Below are 18,138 nucleotides of genomic sequence, written 5' to 3' on the forward strand. Positions count from 1 at the left end.
TAAGTTTAGGTCTAGCTCTGCCAGATAGCATACTAAAAATATGCAGTGCCTTGTCTACATTACAGTTTTATAATGTGGCATTTTGAACAAGTTAGGTAACACATTCAGAAGCATATTTAACTCCTTGTCTGGACATGCCCTTCATTACTCCAATAACTCGTGATTCTTCATGTACAGAACTCAGATAATGACACTGAAAAATTCTAGAACTAAATCAGTTCTTGTAAAACTTATTAATATCCTGGAAGAAGCATCATCAGTTAAACAAATTGCATTAATGTCTAAGCATTTTCTGTCTTTATTTTTAATTTAATAATTTCTTGGGGTTTTTTTTCTGTAACTTTTCTGTCATGTTCCCATCATGACAGGTGACTGCACATGGATTAGAATGGAACTCTAATATAATAAGCAAAACTTTTAGTATTTGTTTAAGAGTATGCAGAAACTGAGAGTAATTTGTGTGTTAATAATAAATATTGGGGTCTGTGATTGAAACACAATGGTCTTTCAAGTGACAGTTTATGAATCTAAAACACTCCAGATTTAGATTTTCTTTTTCTTTCTTTTTTTTTTCCAGTAAAGACTTTGTTTAATCCAGCTCCAGCCCTTGCTGACCTAGATCCACAGTTTTATACCTATTCTGATATCTTCTGCTGCAATGAAACTGAGGTAATTGTCATATATCATGTTAAAGAAGGGGTCTTAAGCAGGAAAATTTCAGCATAGTCTTCTCAGAAATACAGCATAGGGAGCAGGAAAATTGAGCCATGCTCCTCTTACCTGATCTAACCAGCAAAGAGGAGTATTCTAAGATAACTTTATCTTGCATTTGAAATTAAATTAGCTGTTTGCAGCAGGAAAGTTGGGTCCAGCCTTCCTTACAAGTAGATCAGCAAAATGCATCCATAAAAGGACACTTGTTAAATGTTATCACTGAGTGGTAAATATTAAAATAGTTCCTTGTCCTTGGTCTGTGGTGCCTTGATATGATTAGCAGGAATGCATTAGCCATAGTGTTCTGACAGTTTTAAACTCTGTTGCCAGGAGGTGATGCACGCTTGCTGCACTTGATGGTAAACAGTAGCTTCATATGCCTCTTCCTGTCAGATCTGTTTTCAGTGAATCTTCTCTGGCCTTCAACCTATATTTTGCTTTTTTCATTTTTCCCCCTCCTTTTCATCTCTTTTCTAATTCAAGTGTTATTTCTCCCAAAGGAAATCGGTTTTGTCACAAGAGACAAATTAACCTCATCCCATAAGACCTTTGTTTAAATTTGCTACTTATTAGCATTAGGCATGCTGTGTTCCTTCCCCTCACCCTCTCTTTATATAAACAGCAATGTGGGAGAAGTAACCTATTGGATAGGAGCCATGCCCTGATCAGAATTAAAGGTATTTCTAAGAAACATGAATTCTGCAATGCACATGATCCCTTTGGGTGGGGAGGAGGGGAAGAGCTAAGAGAGAGCGTGGCCCTGCTTACTTGTCGTGTTTTTTGTCTGATGACAATGTCTGTCAGTGTAAATTTTTGAAGGCTCAGTTACCCTCTTTTGAAATTTCTGTTAAACCCCATCACAAACTATATCAGAAGTTCTCAGTCCATGAGTCTTCTAGCATTTAAGGGTCAGCCTAAGTAACCCAAAAAGACATGTAAATTTTATTCTGGGATGTTTCCTTATGGGTCTGCCAAGTAGACATGGTCCATAGAATTCAAGAATTAGCTAAATAGCAAGGTGGGAGATGCTATGGCTCTTCAGGTCTCTGAAAGCCAGAGTTTCCAGGATAACTGGAATACAGTTATCAACTGGATACAAGTTGTGGCTCAGACACTGTACTACAGATATCAGAATTCAATTCTATGTGATGAAGAGAATGCTAAAGAAAAGTATTTATTCTTGTTCAGGAGACTTACGGAACGCCAGTATCATGTTTTCTTAATGCTATCAGAAAGCTCTTCTGCCTGGACTATGCCTCTGGATTGGCTAAATGGTGCAATGGCTCACATTTTGGGCTGAGAACATCCATACTCTCCCACTACTTAGTAAATATCATTCATTGTTTGCCTTTTTCATAATGCCACTTGTTAATATTTTTCCCCCTGCAAAAACTTCTCCCCCATATGTTAGAAACAAAACTTTGTTTTTCTTTACTTGTCTATTCCTGACTTCTCTCTCTTTGCATCACATGTGTTAGAGTTTTCCTTTTGTTGTATTTTATTGCTAGGGGACAGTCTTGAAAGAGGCATTCTTTAGAAGTGAAGCTTGCTGGATCCAGGGGTATTATTATTACCACCACATGGAGAAAAGAAAATTACTTCTATTTAGAGAACAAGAAATACAGGTGTATAATTATAATAGATCCCTGCTCACTCATCTACCTTTTCCTGCAGAGCTGGGGGTACAGTTTGCATTCTTTTCTGCTGTTTTCTTTTAAAAAGTAATTACCATGTGAAGATAGCTTGGATCATTGGATGCAATGTCAAGGACAGAAATAAGCTCTCTGCTGTTGAGGAGGCTCATCTCTTCTGAATTTATGGAAATGCTAGACATATGGGAGTTCCTGCCAGCCATATCATGGGAGCATAAATCCAAGTGTACAGCATATTCTGAGAACAACAATGGCTCATAAATACTTTTGGTTTTAGAAACAACCTTTTGAAACTTTGCAATGAAATCGATTATGTTAGCACAAATGTAATATTTGATTTTGTTTGATTTCATTCTCTCTGTGTGTCTGATTTGTATTGAATTGATTTTTAGGGATGAACTATTGCCATTGTTCCTTTCTTGTTGCCGAGAAAAAAAGGAAAAATCAAGCATTTGTTTTTCTTATGTCACAAGTTTGAAAGTAGTTTTTTTAGTAATTGTTGTATGTTCATATACCATCTGTTTTCTGTTATTTTTCATGACTTTCTTTAATTTCAGAGCTCTATAATGAGTACACTTGAGAAGTTTGATATACAGACAAATGTTTACATACCCAAATAAAGGTTAGCAGTCACATCTCTGCATGACACTTAAAATCAACAAGTTAATTGTACAAATAATAAAGATAAATCTAATTTTTTTAAACTTTATACATTCAACTGACTACATATGCATTTCCATCATCATCTTAAATAAGGGAGTACCTAAGACTTTGGTGATCCTGAACATATACTGGGAAAAGATATTTTTATCCTATTTTTTTTAGAATTTCCCTTAGTATTTACTGGCAATTGCAGTTAGAAAATAGAATTTGGATAATATGGACCTTTTCTCTAAGCCACTATGGTCATTCTCTTGGATTTTAAAAAATTATTATTCTCTATGACCAAATTTATTGAATGTCCTGCTTGCCACTGCCTTCCTGAGGTGTTCTGTTCCAGCTCCATTGCGTCTCCTACTTGGTATTTCTAAGTCTCAAATGTCTTCCTTATAGCCAAAATCCTATTCGAGCTTTACCCTTTCTGGAATTTTTTTTTTTTTTTTGTTATCTGGTACTTTTAGCTACTTCAAGGGAAAAAAAAAAAAAGTGTATTTCTGCTTTATCTTTACTGAGTTTTTTAAATAGTTAATAAACCTCCTTGGGTTTGAAGGTGAATTCTTTAGAGGTGCCCAGTACAACTGCTTCTAAAACATTCTTTTAAACACAGATGTGTGCTCTAAGACAAGATTAAATTTACACAGATTTTTTTTTATTGCTTGGTTTGCCTTTCTTAGTAATTTGTTTTTTCAAGTATTTATCACAATTTCATCATAATATCCCTCTCTTCCTTGTTCACCAAGAAAAACTTTTAAATTATAAAATCCTGTGGTTTGCGGATAGTATGTGAACAGTATGTTTGTAACAGAAAATCATGTTGGCTGTCAAAGAGAACTCCAGCCATATAGTTTAAGACATCTTCATAGACTGTGTGGAGTGTTTGTATTATCAAAGATGAGGAAAGGGGATGGTCCTTGTGTTTAGCTGAATTTTTACTGAGTCAGAAGTTTCTGTTATTTACAGCTCTAAAGGTTAGGGTCTTGATCTGCAATGCCTTTGTCCCAGAACAGAAGTTTAGAGATGTCAGCTCTAGTGTCAGCCATGGGATGCTGGCTCTCAAACATGCAAATATCAAATACAACATCAACACTTTATACTCCATTCTTTATTAAATGCTTTAGGATTTAATGAAATCACATGCAGTATCTGATATAACAGCACAGCTTGTTCTTATGGATTACGTGCTAGAGAGAAGCAAACAAAATTACACTATCAGTGAATTATCTACCATTAGTTTGTCTAGAAGGCTCTTCACAAGCTGTTCTTTTCACTCTTGCTTGTTGCAATAACAGAGGGGTTTTTGTCTGACATTACTTTCTTTTTATGTGGTTCACGAACAAAAATGTCAGAACAAATCTTGCAAGGTTATCAGTTCTTTCACTGCTTAGCCTGTAGTTCAGTTTTATCTTTTCCCAGAAAGATCAAACTTGTTGAGACTAGTTTGTTAATTCCCAGATGTAGCACAGCCTAATCCCTGAGGTTTGTGCAGGAATGTGCTAGTTCTCCATTCCCTTAATTCTACTAATGAAAAATAAATGTATCCAGTGTCATCCTGGTGAAAACTAATGGTTGTTCTTTTCAGTCATCTATAAATGTTGAAAAGGAGACAACCCTATACCAGACAAGGAATAGTTACCATTTTTTTCCCACGTATTTGTGTGATTCCTTGCTGCAGATGGCTCAAGGCATAACCACAATGTCAATATAGTTCATGTGTTGTTTTCCTTTCTTAGCATGTGCATGCAGTTACATAGCCCTGCAGGTTAGGAACCAAAATATATTGCACATCAGCAATTTCAATTTGATCCTAAACGTTTTGAAGAACAGCTGCTTCTCTGTTCACAGACTACCAAGGAGCCCTTCAGGAGAAGAAAACCTCCTGAATGGTTACAGAAAATGATTAAGTTTGACAAGCTATTTTTAATGCAAAATTGGGAACTACTTTCTCCCTAATGTAAAATGGGTATCAGACTTCTGATCTAAAGAAGCCCTTGCAAAGATTTAATTAAATACTAGCATTGGAGCTTCAATAGTAGAAAGCTTCAAAAGTAGAAAGTACAAGTTAGTTGCTGATTTTGTTAAAGCTGTAAGATGTATAAAAATAACACTGAAAAACAGATACATTCCTACTGTTTCCTTTTAAGTGTTGCTGTCTATTAACAGAAGATAGATAATTTTTTGAATAAATATTTGTTAGTATGTCCAGAATCAAGAGACATTATTGCCTTTTGCAAGATTCAGAGAATATGAAGTTTATAAAACTTTTTCTGTAGTCCGGGATAAGGGTTTAAGTGCTGGGATTTAAGTACTGGGATAAGTATTTAAGATACTGCTTGTTAATATAGTGAGATTAATAGTAAGAATAATCTTCCTTAAGAAAATATAATTGATCTCTCTAGGAGTCAAAACAAAACCAGGTCCTTTAGAAATTCCTTTAGAAATACAGTATTTCAGAACATCTCTTGAATTTGCCTCTTGTGATTTAAGTAATGGAATGCTACTATTCTGCCATTACATAGAAGCTGCCAGCAATTCACAGTATATTTTATTTCCATCTTTGTTCTAAACCCCTTTTTATCAGTTGCTGGAAAGTATGAATTTTCCCATATTTAGTCTAAAATGAAAGATGTTACTTTTAGGAGGGAAATTATAGCTTCAGGCCAATTCGTTTCAATCAGTTTTTAATTATTCTAGCACGATAAGTATTTCTGCCTGCTTGTATGTAAAAATTTTTTAATTTGAAACAACTGGAACTAGCTTGGCTTGTGGCCTGACCTTGCAATTTTTTATACACTAAATCTGTTGTACTACTTCTTGGGGACTGTTCACATGTGTTAGAATTAATGAGATTGAGTTCTTGTTTTGTCATTCTCAAAAGAAATCTTCTAAGGTACAGGCCAAGTTTGTAGCCAACTGACTTACTGTGTTATAATATTTGAAATGAAAAGTATTTTAAATTATCATATGCAGTTTTAGATGCATTAGCCTTAAAACTGAGACAGTTTCCCTGTTATTATTTATTATTTCTCTTCCAGTAGTACCTGGGAACATTTGCTAAGTTGTTATTGTGCTAGGTGCACAAAACTCAGTCCAAATGATGGACTGCTCCCCAAAGAATTAATACTTTATGTTATTTCACCAGTTTGTATTTGCTGAGGATCAGAGGATTGTGGAAGTTAGGAATAGGCCTCTGGATGTTCAGCTAGTCTAGCACCCTGGTGAAGCCTGTCCAGTTTAGGATGGATTGCTCAGGGCTTTGTCCAGTCAAGTTCTGAATCTCCCAAGGCTGGAGCCCGCATGACCTCTGGGCACGTGTTCCACTGCTTCATCACCCTTGTGGTGAAAAAGCTTGTCCTAATACTGGAATTTCCCATGTTCTAGTTCGTGCTTGTTGTCTCTAGCCCTATCCCTGTGCACCTTCAAGAAGACTCTGCCTTCATCTTCTCTATACCCACCTACTAAATTGCCCTAGACAGCAATTAGATGTTCCCCTTAGCCAGGAGTTCTTAAGGTTGAACCAGCCTGTTTCTCCCAGCCTCCTCTTGTATGTCCTGGTCTCTGGCCCTCTGACTGTCTGGATGGCCTTCCACTGCAGTGTGCTGTGCTAGCTCAGTGTCTTACTTGTGCCAGAGTTGCCAAAACTAGATATGATGCTGCAGGTTTGGCTGTGCAAATGCCAAGCGGAGGATCCAGAACATGTCCCTGGAAGTGGCTGCCCCAAATGCACCACAGCTAGAGGAACTGGCAAATGCTCCTATGCTGGGAACATTCTCAGTTGTAGCCAGCGTAAATTACTGTTGCTGTTGAAAGAAGTTAGTTGTTTTGGGTTGACTTTTGCAGTTCATGTGGGACCCAGGGTAGTGTTAGTTTTAACACAGATTTGCCTGGCAATCTCAGTTTGTTTCCAGGCCACACAAATGGCTGTTCTGGCACATGAGAGTGGGCCATTTGGACAGGAGTGGCAAGGAAAAAGCAGGGCCATTTTCTTTTATGTAGCACTTCTGGTTTGTGTCAGCTTACCATGACTAGACTCCACAGTCTAAAGAGAGACAGAGACATAACTAAGATTGGTAAAGACTATGGCCAAGAACCTTCCTATCTATGAAATTAAAAGCTTTAGCTAAATTTTTCTACCAGTCTTGCAAACAACATTTTGAAAATAGTATGTAGATTAATTACATAATATCCATCATAGGTTTATTCTGACAACAGTTGTGTGGAATGCCATCTTGCTTTAATAAGTCCATTTAACTGACTAGTTTTATGGGACTAACTGCAGAAAAATAAAATTCTTCATTTGCTGCTCTTTTATACAGTATGATGGCAAATGTCCATGTTGGGCTTTTAGTATTGTTATTTAATTTTTTCTTTACATAACCATTAGTTATTTCCCTCAATTGTACCACAGTTTGTTTTTTAAATAAGATTCTACTGAAGGGAGGAACTTAAAAACTCACCACAGTATTTAACATCAGTTGACATTTACTGCAATTTCTGATCATTGGCACAGAATCTGTCTGGCTTCTGCTGCTTTTATGGTTCTTCCAGCTTGTTCCAGTGTTTTTTAGTTGTACCATCCTGCTGTAGATGAGTTAGATGATAATGGTTTGAAGCAGCCAAAGATCTACTTTTAAACAGACTCTGTCTGTTCAAAATAATTTTGTTTATTGGTATAAGCAGTGTAAAGATGAAAAGAAAGATTTCTACAAATATCTGTCCCAAAACAATTCTTTCACTACTCAAACAAAAAAATCTTTTTGATTTGGGACATGGGAAGCACAAAGCTGACTACTGTCATAATGCTAAGCATACAGGTTGTGCATTTCATTAGGAAGAATTATTATATTAAAATGCTTCATTTACCTTGCTCATGAGCTTATAGAAGCATAAATATCAGGTAAATAAACCAATATTAGATTTGCTGTTACTCTATAAAAACCAAATCCACTTTCCTTCTGGAGACTTTTCCACAGAGTTAGAATGTTTGGAATTATTGCCCCTCATAAAGTACTCTGAAAATTCAGTTTGCCTGTTTCATTCAAGGATTTCTGTGAAATTATTTTTATTCTTGTAGCACAGGGCACCAGGTGTTCTGAATACAGGAATACATAATTCCTGCTCCAGAGATATTAAAATTCACAAAAAGGCTCGGAATTTTCAGACACTTGAATAGAGTGTACATATATATTTTAATATTATATGTCATCTATCTGTAGTTACTCCAAAACCGTTATTAGTGAATTGATTTCCTGGAAACCTTGGAAGAAGATACAGTCAAAAGATTTTGTGAGATACTTTTTGAAAAAAAAATTCTTACCAGAAAATATTTTTATAACTTTTTAAAGACTGAAATATATTTAATATGCTTGAATAGTTTATACCGCAAGAGAAGTTCGAGCAGCATGATTGCATGCCAAAGAGAAAATTGGACAGATTTAGTTGCCTTCTTATAATTTAGATTTTACTATATTCTTGTCTGGGATCAGTGTGGTTAAAAAAAGTAATTTTAAGTTGGGTGTACACGTTCACCACGCACAAGGTTTAACAACCGAGTCCTGCCACACCAGGCTCTGCCTCGCAGTGAGCACATCAACAGCGCATTAAAAAATTCGTGCATTTGCCTGAGTAGGGACTGCAGCGCTTAGTCATGTGTGTTTAAAAGTAAAGCGATTAAGGCTGTGCGAGTGGTACGATGAACGCCAGGGAGTGTGCTGGCACGGTGCGGCCCTGCGGAGCGCAGGGTGGCTGCTGTCGCCGGGGCCGGGCCGAAGCTCGGGAAATGGCAGTGGCGAGCAGTGACTCAGGGCTGGGCGGCGCGCTCGGCGCTGGCTGCCGCAGTTCCTGTCCCCGCTGCCGCCCGCTCCTCACTGCGCTCCCCAAACACGTGTTCGGTCACTTTGTTACATCGAGAACTGCGAGCGCTGAATTCAAGCTTCTGGCATGCAGAGGAAGGCCGTCTGAAATGTTTCAGCGGCTGTTTCCCAAGAAGCTGAGCTGCCCATGCAGCAAAGGTCAGGAGAGTGGCTGCTGAGTAGGTTCCAGAGAAAGTTTTCCACTGAAAATAAGCCCGAGGAGTGTGGAAGTTATGCTCGGCTATGAAGCAGGTATCTGAAAATGCTTCAGGCTGCATTCCTCAAGATGCAGCAGCAGCCTTGTAATGCCAGCTACAGTAAGGCCTCCCTTTTCATGGGCAAGCAGGACAACATTTAGTGAAGACAGCAAAATGTAATGTGTCCGCTTACTTACAGTTGGAGTCATACAGTGTTATGCCTGCTAGACTGTTTCAGAGAAAAGACAATTTCTCTTCCTTTTCTTCCTGTTTCATTCTTGTTCTTTTCCCTTCCAAAAAGAAGAGAAAAAGCACATTACACATGACAATACAATGCCATCAAGAAAATGTGTCAAGTGGTGAAAATGTTGTTTGATTCTGAAGTCTTCATTGCAGATTTTGGTGAAGTTTTGCTCTTAGTTGTGTGGAACTAGAAGAGATTAATTTTAAGGCCAAGCTGGGAGAAGTTTACTTAAGCTCACCATCAGTTAGAAGAAAAGTTTAACTGCATTTGTACAGAGCCAGCACAGTTGACAGAGACATATGGACATGGCTGCAACACAAATATATAATAAATTTTTAATGGGTCTTTGTCCAAAGGTGGCTTCAGATAAATTTTAGCTATTCTCATCCAAAAATATATAAACTTAATAATTAAACTGAACAGAGTGGTCAAAGTTGAGCAATTTTTTTTTTCGTGAAAGAGATTTTCCCTTGTGATGTCCCTTTAGTTAGCTGAACACTGAGAATTTTAAAAAGTATTTTAAAAGTTCCTCACTTAGTGATAAATTTCCCTCAGGAATAGTGACCAAGTTGACTTGCAGCATTTTTTCACATTAAACCACAAAATGCTTTTGCCAAGACTGTGTCACTGTGTCTATTTCACGGACGAATAAACAGCGACATGTAGGAGAAATGTGATTTTACTAAGGGCTGTATAGCAGGTAAGTTGTAGAAGCTGGAACAGAACCCACATCTCCTGTGTCTCTGTGCCTAGGCTGCTCTCTGTTAGTCTGCTGTGCCTGAAGTACCACACTGATTTCAAGCAAGGAGCAAGACACAGCTGAAGATCAGCGTAGGAAGTGGTTTCATGATCATCCTACAATACACATTTTTAAAAGATACTAACTCCTGTTTTCAAATGCAACAGTTGTCCAAAAATGAATGCTGTCAGATTATGATTTTCATTTGCGTGGGTTGTTTTCCAGGCAGAAATTTTAACGGGCATCCCAGTTGGCAACCTTGAAGATGCAGAAAAGGTGGGACGCATGCTGTTAGGAAGAGGGTGTAAGCTCGTAATTGTTACTCTTGGAGCAGAAGGCTGCATGATGATATCAGGAGACGAAGGCATTCCAAAGCACGTTCCTGCTGGGAAGGTCAGGGCTGTGGACACTACGGTACGTTTTTGTGGTTTAACTGTCTTGCTTTGGAAAAGACTGCTTAAGCACTAGGGGAAAGCAGTGAGTAATCAGCCAAATCTTTGGGCACTAGCACAAAGGCTAATTTATGATGTGAAATTGGTATCTTGCTTCCAGTGTCTTATGTATTAAATATCAATTCACCTGAGTTTTATAGTCTGTATTGTAGATGACTTAGAACTATTATACTAAAGGTGTCCTCATGTTCCTCCTTTACTGAAGTACCTGTCTCTGACTGTAGTGTGTGATGCCACTGGATTGAGCTGCAGTCTTTTTTTCACCTTTGCCCTTTCATTTAATTCATCTTGTCTAGAACTCAAACACTGTGAGAGAATGGAGATACTACTCACAGTCTGAAACTGAATGTTTGATTCTTCTGACAAAGCATGAATTACTTACCAAATCTAACATAAGGTGATTAAAGATATAATTTTTACAGAATATAGTGGAAAAACCCACAAGTTCATGCTGTTTCATGATGACTGTTTTATAATGCTAGGTAAGGGATACTTGGTCAGGTGCATTTTAACCTTTGACATGAGGATACTTCTTTGCTTCCTTCTCAGAACTGAGTGCAGAAAACATGCTCTGTTGAAACCACAAATACAATACCCCCAGCAAAAGAGAAAAACAGGACAGGCAATAGTTAAGATATCATTGCTATGAAAACCTTACCACATTGCACATATGGGGCTATTTTGTGTTCCTAGTATTATCTGACATAAATCCAAAATAATTCCAGTGGAGTTACTGAGAGCAGAGCAGGTCACGTTATATGTACTGACTATACATTTAAATGCCTGTTATAATAACGTCATATTACATATGTTCTGTTACAATAGTTCATTAAAATCCTGGAGATTTTACCATCTGGTACGTTCCATATCTGAATTGCATTAATAACAACTAGTTCTTGTAGCATGTTTTTTATCCATGGACCTCATACTGATTCACAGAGAGGAAAGGCAACTGTTTAAAGGATGAGGAAACAGAGGCAGAGAGAGCTGAGATTACCTAGGTCAGTAACATGCAGTAGCAGAGCTAAGAGTAAAGTCACTTCATCTCAATCCAAAGATTGCTTATAGGTTTGGACTGTGATATTCTGATACTGTTGAAAGCGTTGTTTCATTGGTCAATATAATCTTTTTGTGCATAACTCTGAAATAGAGACACTTAGGCTTTATTTTCCTCTTTTGCTGCATTGTCATTTAGAAGTTTGACCATGGGTGTACTAGTTTTGGAATGTCTTAAATTTCTAGCTGGGAGAAGGAGACATCACTAAGGTTCTTGGTTCATGCATAGGGTTCTTGGTAGGGCACTGCAGATGCCAAACTGCCTCTGTTTGCTTTTAGCCCAGAATTGGAAGTGCCAAGGAAGTGAAAGGCAGAGCTTCCAAAGCTGTCCAGAAGCAGGGTTTATTAGCTTGGGAACAGCACCTTGTGAACCTGGCAGTACAGCTTCTTGCTCTGGGTTGGTAAATCCACTGCTGCTATCAAAGCTTACTGTTAGAGCTTCTTCTCTATCACACAGAAGTGATGTTGAAGAAATATGTGTGATCTGCTTCTTCAAAAGAAGAAAATTGCTTCCAGATCAGCTATTGTTTGATATCTTAAAGAATTGCTGCTCTTGGAATAAAACAGCAATACTGAAACCACACACTGTGGATGAAAAATGCTTTTTATCTTGCCTAGCAGTTCAGAGTTTCATGTCTGAACCAATGTAATGTGCCTCTTTTTAAAAACAGAATCATTTTATTTTAAATAAAAACAGTTCCTTTTAATTTACTAAATCATTGCCCTGCCTCCTTGTGGCCAACAGGTTATTGGCTTGCACATAGCAGAGGATTTTCACAGTTAATTTTGTTAATCTACTTAAATACCAGTGGGTTGTTTTCAGTAAAACAGCTGTGCTTGGTTTATTCTGAATGAAAAAATATGTGTTGGCCTTCCATTATAAAAGTCTTACAGTGCTTAGTCTGATTATCACTTTGCCTGAAAGCAAGTGGTTTGAAAGCAACCCTCACAAACACGAAGCAAAATAATGCAATCCTCAACTAACCTGGATTGCTCTGTTATTAAAATAAGCATTAAACATTCCAGTAGGACATGTTACTTTCTTCAAGGCATGTCCACAGTAGATCCTTCCCCAGGGAAAGGATCAAACTTGTAAGGTGGCTTACCAAGTAGCCACCTACCCACAGGGTATTCAGAGTTCATGTGTATGCTCTTAGCCTGCCATTTGATACTAAAAAAAGTTGCTACTTTAAACTGCTCTGACTTCAGCATCTCGAGGGACTGGGCACAATCACATTGGGTTTTGTGCCTGTATCTGTATTGATGCTGTTTAGATCTGCAGAAGGTGAAGTTACTGCCAGACAAAGAGTTAAATGACACATGTACCCTATCACAGAATTTGCAAAAGGCTACAGAGTCCTTATTAAAAAACAGAGTTTGCCATTTAGGAGATACACATGCAAGATGCAAAATTAGCTTCAAAGTCCCCTTTTACTGTAGAAATTTCCATGGCTGCTGACACTGCTCAGAGTCCTCTCTGCAGGCCTGCAACTTCAGTACTGACCCCTGGTAATTTCTGTTCTGCACAGCAATTTTAGGAATTTTTGAACAACAAAATACTTGGGTAGGTACAGCCACATGATTAAGAATTTGAGTTCCTTGTCCCAGTTGGTGTGCTCCCCATTCTCCATGTTCACAGGTTCATCAGAGACACTAAAGGCTGATAGGCTGTAGAGCCTGGCTCTTCATCCCTACCCTTGAGGTGGTTAATCTGAGTGTTTATTGGCAGAACACTGGGAAAAGCTGGCTCCATCTCCCACTCTGTGGTGGAACATGAATCTTCAAGATTGAAAATCTGGCATTTTTCACCCACACTAAATCAATACTATAAAGAGGGAAAAAAGGCTTGTTGATTCTTTTTTTTTTAGCACTAATTATCTTAGTGTGGGCTTTAGTAATGTATGCAATGCTTCTCATGACTGTTAGCAGAGCTCTCCATACACAGTCCAAAACATGTAGAGCACGAATAGTCGTTCAGAGGGAAGTTTTGCAAGACATGGCATTGTAAAGCTGAAACATCTGTTTCTCCTGTTACAGCTAAGTAGTGCAATAAGCTTTTGTTAAGAAAATTAACTTTCCCTTCAATTTACTAGTTCCTGCTATCTACTTTCTGTATGAAAATTTTGGATAAGCAGAAAAATAAGTGAATTATTGAAAAATCATCCTCGAATTTTCTCTGTGACAGAAAGATCTGATTAAGCCCACCAGCTGTATCAATTTGTATTTGAAACAGTTGATGTACATGAGACATTTGACACATAATAAAGTACTAATAGAGCTATACATTATATTCTAGTTTCATTACTTTAAATAGTTGCTTTTAAATTTACTTGACTATATTAAGTTGAATATATGCATTTACTTTATTTTTGGAAGAAGCTATTTCCACTCTAGGTGAAACTAGTACATGAAGCTACATTAAAATAGCTGTGAAGGATAATTATATAATTCCATTTATATGACACTTCTGTTGGTAGCAGAAGGTTTCACAAATCATTCACAAATCTGATAAGCATTCCATAGAAAACAATAATATCATACACACACATTTTGCAGTTGTGAGTGTGTGAAGCAGTTTGCCTGCTGCTGAAGCAGGAGCACAGCTGAGGTGGAGCACGGCAGCTGCTCACAGACAGCTGTGGGACATGACCAAACTCCATCATGGCAGAACTGTACTTGAGGTGAAGGGAATGATCTGTGTGATGAACCACACGATGATCCTGGATTTTGGCATCTGCTGCTGCAGTAGCCCTGAACGAGCCATCTTGGCAGAGACATATGTGGTCTGTTGAGATAGAAGGCCACAACATCATCCATATTGGAGAATGAAGCTCTGCTCTTTTTGCCCCTTCACCCTTGCTCTTTCCCTCTGCATCTGACAATCACACAAAGTGTAATTTACAGCACTATTTACATCTATTTACATTTACTAATTATATTCTATTGAAACTGCCAAGGAAAATTTGTCAGAAGAATGTAATTACTCAAAGCTGGAATATGGCCAGCGGTGAGATTAGTTCCCTTCCATTTTGAAAAAAGCACTATGGGATAGTATGGAGCTGAGCACTTCAAGTGACAGCTGGGAGCCAAGTCAAGTCCTTGAGGTACTGCCAGAGGCCTGCCTGAGGCTCAGTATCTGCAGGTGGACTTCAGAGGGGCATTCAGGTTGTCTGGAGCTCCAGGTTACTCAGGATCTGGGCTTCAGAGCCATGCCAGGCTCCTCTGGAGGTGGGGCAGTCTGGTGGGGCAGTGGCAAAGGCAGGCTGGAATGTCCCCTCTGGCTCTGGGATTGCTCTGTGGTTCTGTGGTTGCTCCTTGCAGTTGGAGGTGGGGTGTCCTGTCTAGGGTCCATGATTCGAATCGGAGAGAATCTGGCAGAATCTCTCCTGTGTAGCAGCATTAGTGGAAAATGGGGGGGTCTCTGAGTAAGCTGGGGCTGCTCTTCTGTTGCCCCCCCCATTTCCAGGTTACAGCAGGAAGGTCACTTTGGGGAGGAGGTCATCTAGAGTTAGTTTTTAGAACCTCCAGTTTGTACCAGAGCCCAGCTTGGATCAGGATGAGAAATATATACTTGCACCAGTTAGGGTGACTTTCTAATTTTTGACTCATCTGGTCTTCTAAATGCATAGTATGGTTGCTCTATTTAAGATCTCTTCATCAGTTGACCTCTAGGTTTACACATACCACTGTTGTGTGCAAGAAGTCCTGCATTAGCACACTCACAGCCAGGAGATCAGGCATCTCCATCTCTGGCTTAGGCATAGATGTATTTTCTTGAAAGGCAAATGGATGCACTTGAGCACACTATATTTAAATGAAAATTTGGAATCACTTCTCACAACAGTGCCCCTAGTAATCACAGCAAATCAACAGTCAGTCCCTCTTTTAAATATCTAGAGATTTCTAAGATTCTAGAGAACCTAGAATGTTTAACTTTGTAGTATTTCTAAGCACAACCATTACATTTACCATGTAGTTTCTTATATTACCAGCATTTTCCCTGTCTGGTTGTGCTGTTTGGATACAGAGATTGCACAACCTGCTAAAAGAAGCTCACAGGTTGAAGTGCCATGCTTGTAAACATGAAAGTCATTTAGGGGAAAGGATAAAATTCAACATTTAATCTACTCTGCCTGAAATTTGACCTGAGCATATGATTTATTTTATATAGTCCTTTTCTGTGCAATATTCTCAGAGATATGATACATACTATTTGTCATAATCAAAAATGTTACCATTATTTTTTCATGTCAGTTCTGCAAAAGAAAAGCTCATTGCTACAGTATGAATTGTCATCAGATGTTTTCTGTTCAAATCCTGTTGTTTCCCTCTGATTTCTTAATACAATTTATTAGATCTGTCTCTTCTATTAGGAGAGAGGATTATGAAGGCTGTCTTTAAACAGTAAATTGCTCACTGGGCAGCTTTGTATTGAACTCTGAAGATGTTACACAACCTTTATTTTAATAAAGCCTCCTATAAGTGTATAGCTGTATAATTTTAAATATGTCACAGTATTCAGGCCTGTGCAGCAATTGTGGTCTAAAGAAGGCAGTGTGGTTTAGCAGTTTTAACAAAGGACCGATTAAGAGTTCCAGGGCTCTGCAAAAGACTTGCTGTAAATCCTTGGAAGAGTTACGTGTCTTCTTTGTATCCCAATTTATCTGTCCATAAATTGGAGCTGCTATTAATGTGTTGCATATAAGCCATGAGAAGTCTGTTAGAGATCAGAACAGAACCTGGGAGGCCTTTTTCCCAGGCTTTTCGTATAACCTCAGGCCAGTTGTTCTTCTTTGGGGGGTTTGCAAACTCATTGAAGTGTTTCTGCTTGAAGTTGAGAGGTCTCGTCTGCAAAAATATGGTTTACACTAAAATTCTCTGACTTAGCTGTATCTTCTGGTTTGGAGGATGCCTGAGCCAGAGGAGTGAAGTGGACACTGAAATAAAGCCTTGGAATATAAATAAATCCAAAACAGTCCTCCTAATAACAGCAATTCTTTGTCTCCTGACTTTGTGGCCTAACGTCTGAGGCTCAAGGGGATATAAATACAACACTCTGTGCAATGACTAATTACTCAAAATTCTGTGCATCAGCAGAAGTGGGACTTGTGGTTGCCTCTAATATTATCAAATGCCTTTGCTATTTAATAATCTTGTAGCCGTGCATTATTTAGCATGCCGTTTGCACAAAGAACAGTGATTTTATTTCAGTTATCTCTCAACAAAGTAAAAATGCAGCTGGTAGTAAATGAAGCATTTGGCAGACAATGTGTCTGATGTACAGTTCTCTAACTTGCTAAGAAAAGAAAAATGTTGACTGTTTAACCTTTTCCTACCCAAGGATGTAGCAAGGAGTAAACCTTTGCGGTTTTCTATTTTCTTTATTTCCTTAACCCTAAAATGTATCTTTTCTTTTTCTTTTTCTTTTTCTTTTTCTTTTTCTTTTTCTTTTTCTTTTTCTTTTTCTTTTTCTTTTTCTTTTTCTTTTTCTTTTTCTTTTTCTTTTCTTTATTCCTTTTCCTTTACCTTTTTCTTCTTTTTTGTTTTCTTTTCTCTTTTTTCTGTTTTTTTCTGTTTTTTTCTCCTTTTTTCTCCTTTTTCATTTTCAGTTCTTCTTTTGTTTTTTTGCTTTTTCCCATCTTCCCTCTCATTTTCAAGGAAAGAGAAGTTACTGCTGGGCAAACATCTTATTTATCAGTGGAGTTTATTCAAATACACCAACACAGAGTAATTATGCTCAGAGTTCCCATTAACATCCCACAAAATGAGAGCATAATAGCTTCCTTTCTTTAACATGCAACCCAAATAGGTTATTAAATAAGTTCAGTTCCAGTCATAGCCCACTTTCTGACTTAGCCTTCTGCATTGCCTTTTTTACAAATATGGAATCCATTGAATCTTGAAACAGAAAAACCATGAGGAATAAGTTAATCTGCCAGGCACTCCAATCAGTGATCAGCACTGTAAGCCTAAATAAAGCTGCATCTATTATGTTTGAAGTTCAGCTGAACTGTGAAAGGGCACATGACTGAAATGACTGTGTGTGAGTTGACTCACAATAAAGTCTAGATGGGACTTGCTTAGTTCCTCGTGAGTTTCTGCTTCTGATTCAGGCCTTCTAAAGACACTTCAGTCTCTTAAGGCTTGGTCAGTGGCCCAAGGGAACACAGGTATCCAGTGACAAGAGGGATTGCAAGAGTGTCATCCCTCTGCATTGGCAGTCAACTGAGAAAATGTGGAGCAAGCTGGATGCACCCTCTTTCCCCTTGGAGAGCAGAAAGCTATATTATCCCCCTTGTACAAATTGGAAAAGTGGAAAAAAAATGTTGGTGACTGGGTGCACTGAAGCACAGGCTAGAATTGTTCTACTCCAAGTTATATAGGGAGTTGGAGTGGTGCAGCCAAAAATGAAGCACAGGCATATATTGTCCCATGCTGCTCTTTTAACTTCTGGACAACATTGTCGTGGAAGGAAACACTGTTTATCTGCCTAGTAACTGTCTATTTTAATCTCTAAGAACAAACAATGTAAACAAAATGAGCAAACAGAAGCAGGCTTGTACAGAACAATTTGC

At 38.1% G+C, this 18,138-nt stretch overlaps 1 protein-coding gene across 2 annotated transcripts in view; it reads left to right on the forward strand.

The window, feature by feature from the left end:
* RBKS (ribokinase) overlaps window positions 1-18,138 on the forward strand; it is a 73,549-nt gene that overhangs the window by 41,249 nt on the left and 14,162 nt on the right. For both annotated transcript variants that reach the window (XM_058800995.1, XM_058800996.1), the window contains exons 6-7: window positions 578-669; window positions 10,281-10,469. In XM_058800995.1, the coding sequence (XP_058656978.1) occupies window positions 578-669; window positions 10,281-10,469 (281 nt within the window). The remainder of the gene's footprint in view (window positions 1-577; window positions 670-10,280; window positions 10,470-18,138) is intronic.

The sequence above is a fragment of the Ammospiza caudacuta genome, chromosome 3, assembly GCF_027887145.1.
Source record: "Ammospiza caudacuta isolate bAmmCau1 chromosome 3, bAmmCau1.pri, whole genome shotgun sequence".
Classification (NCBI taxonomy): Eukaryota; Metazoa; Chordata; class Aves; order Passeriformes; family Passerellidae; genus Ammospiza; species Ammospiza caudacuta.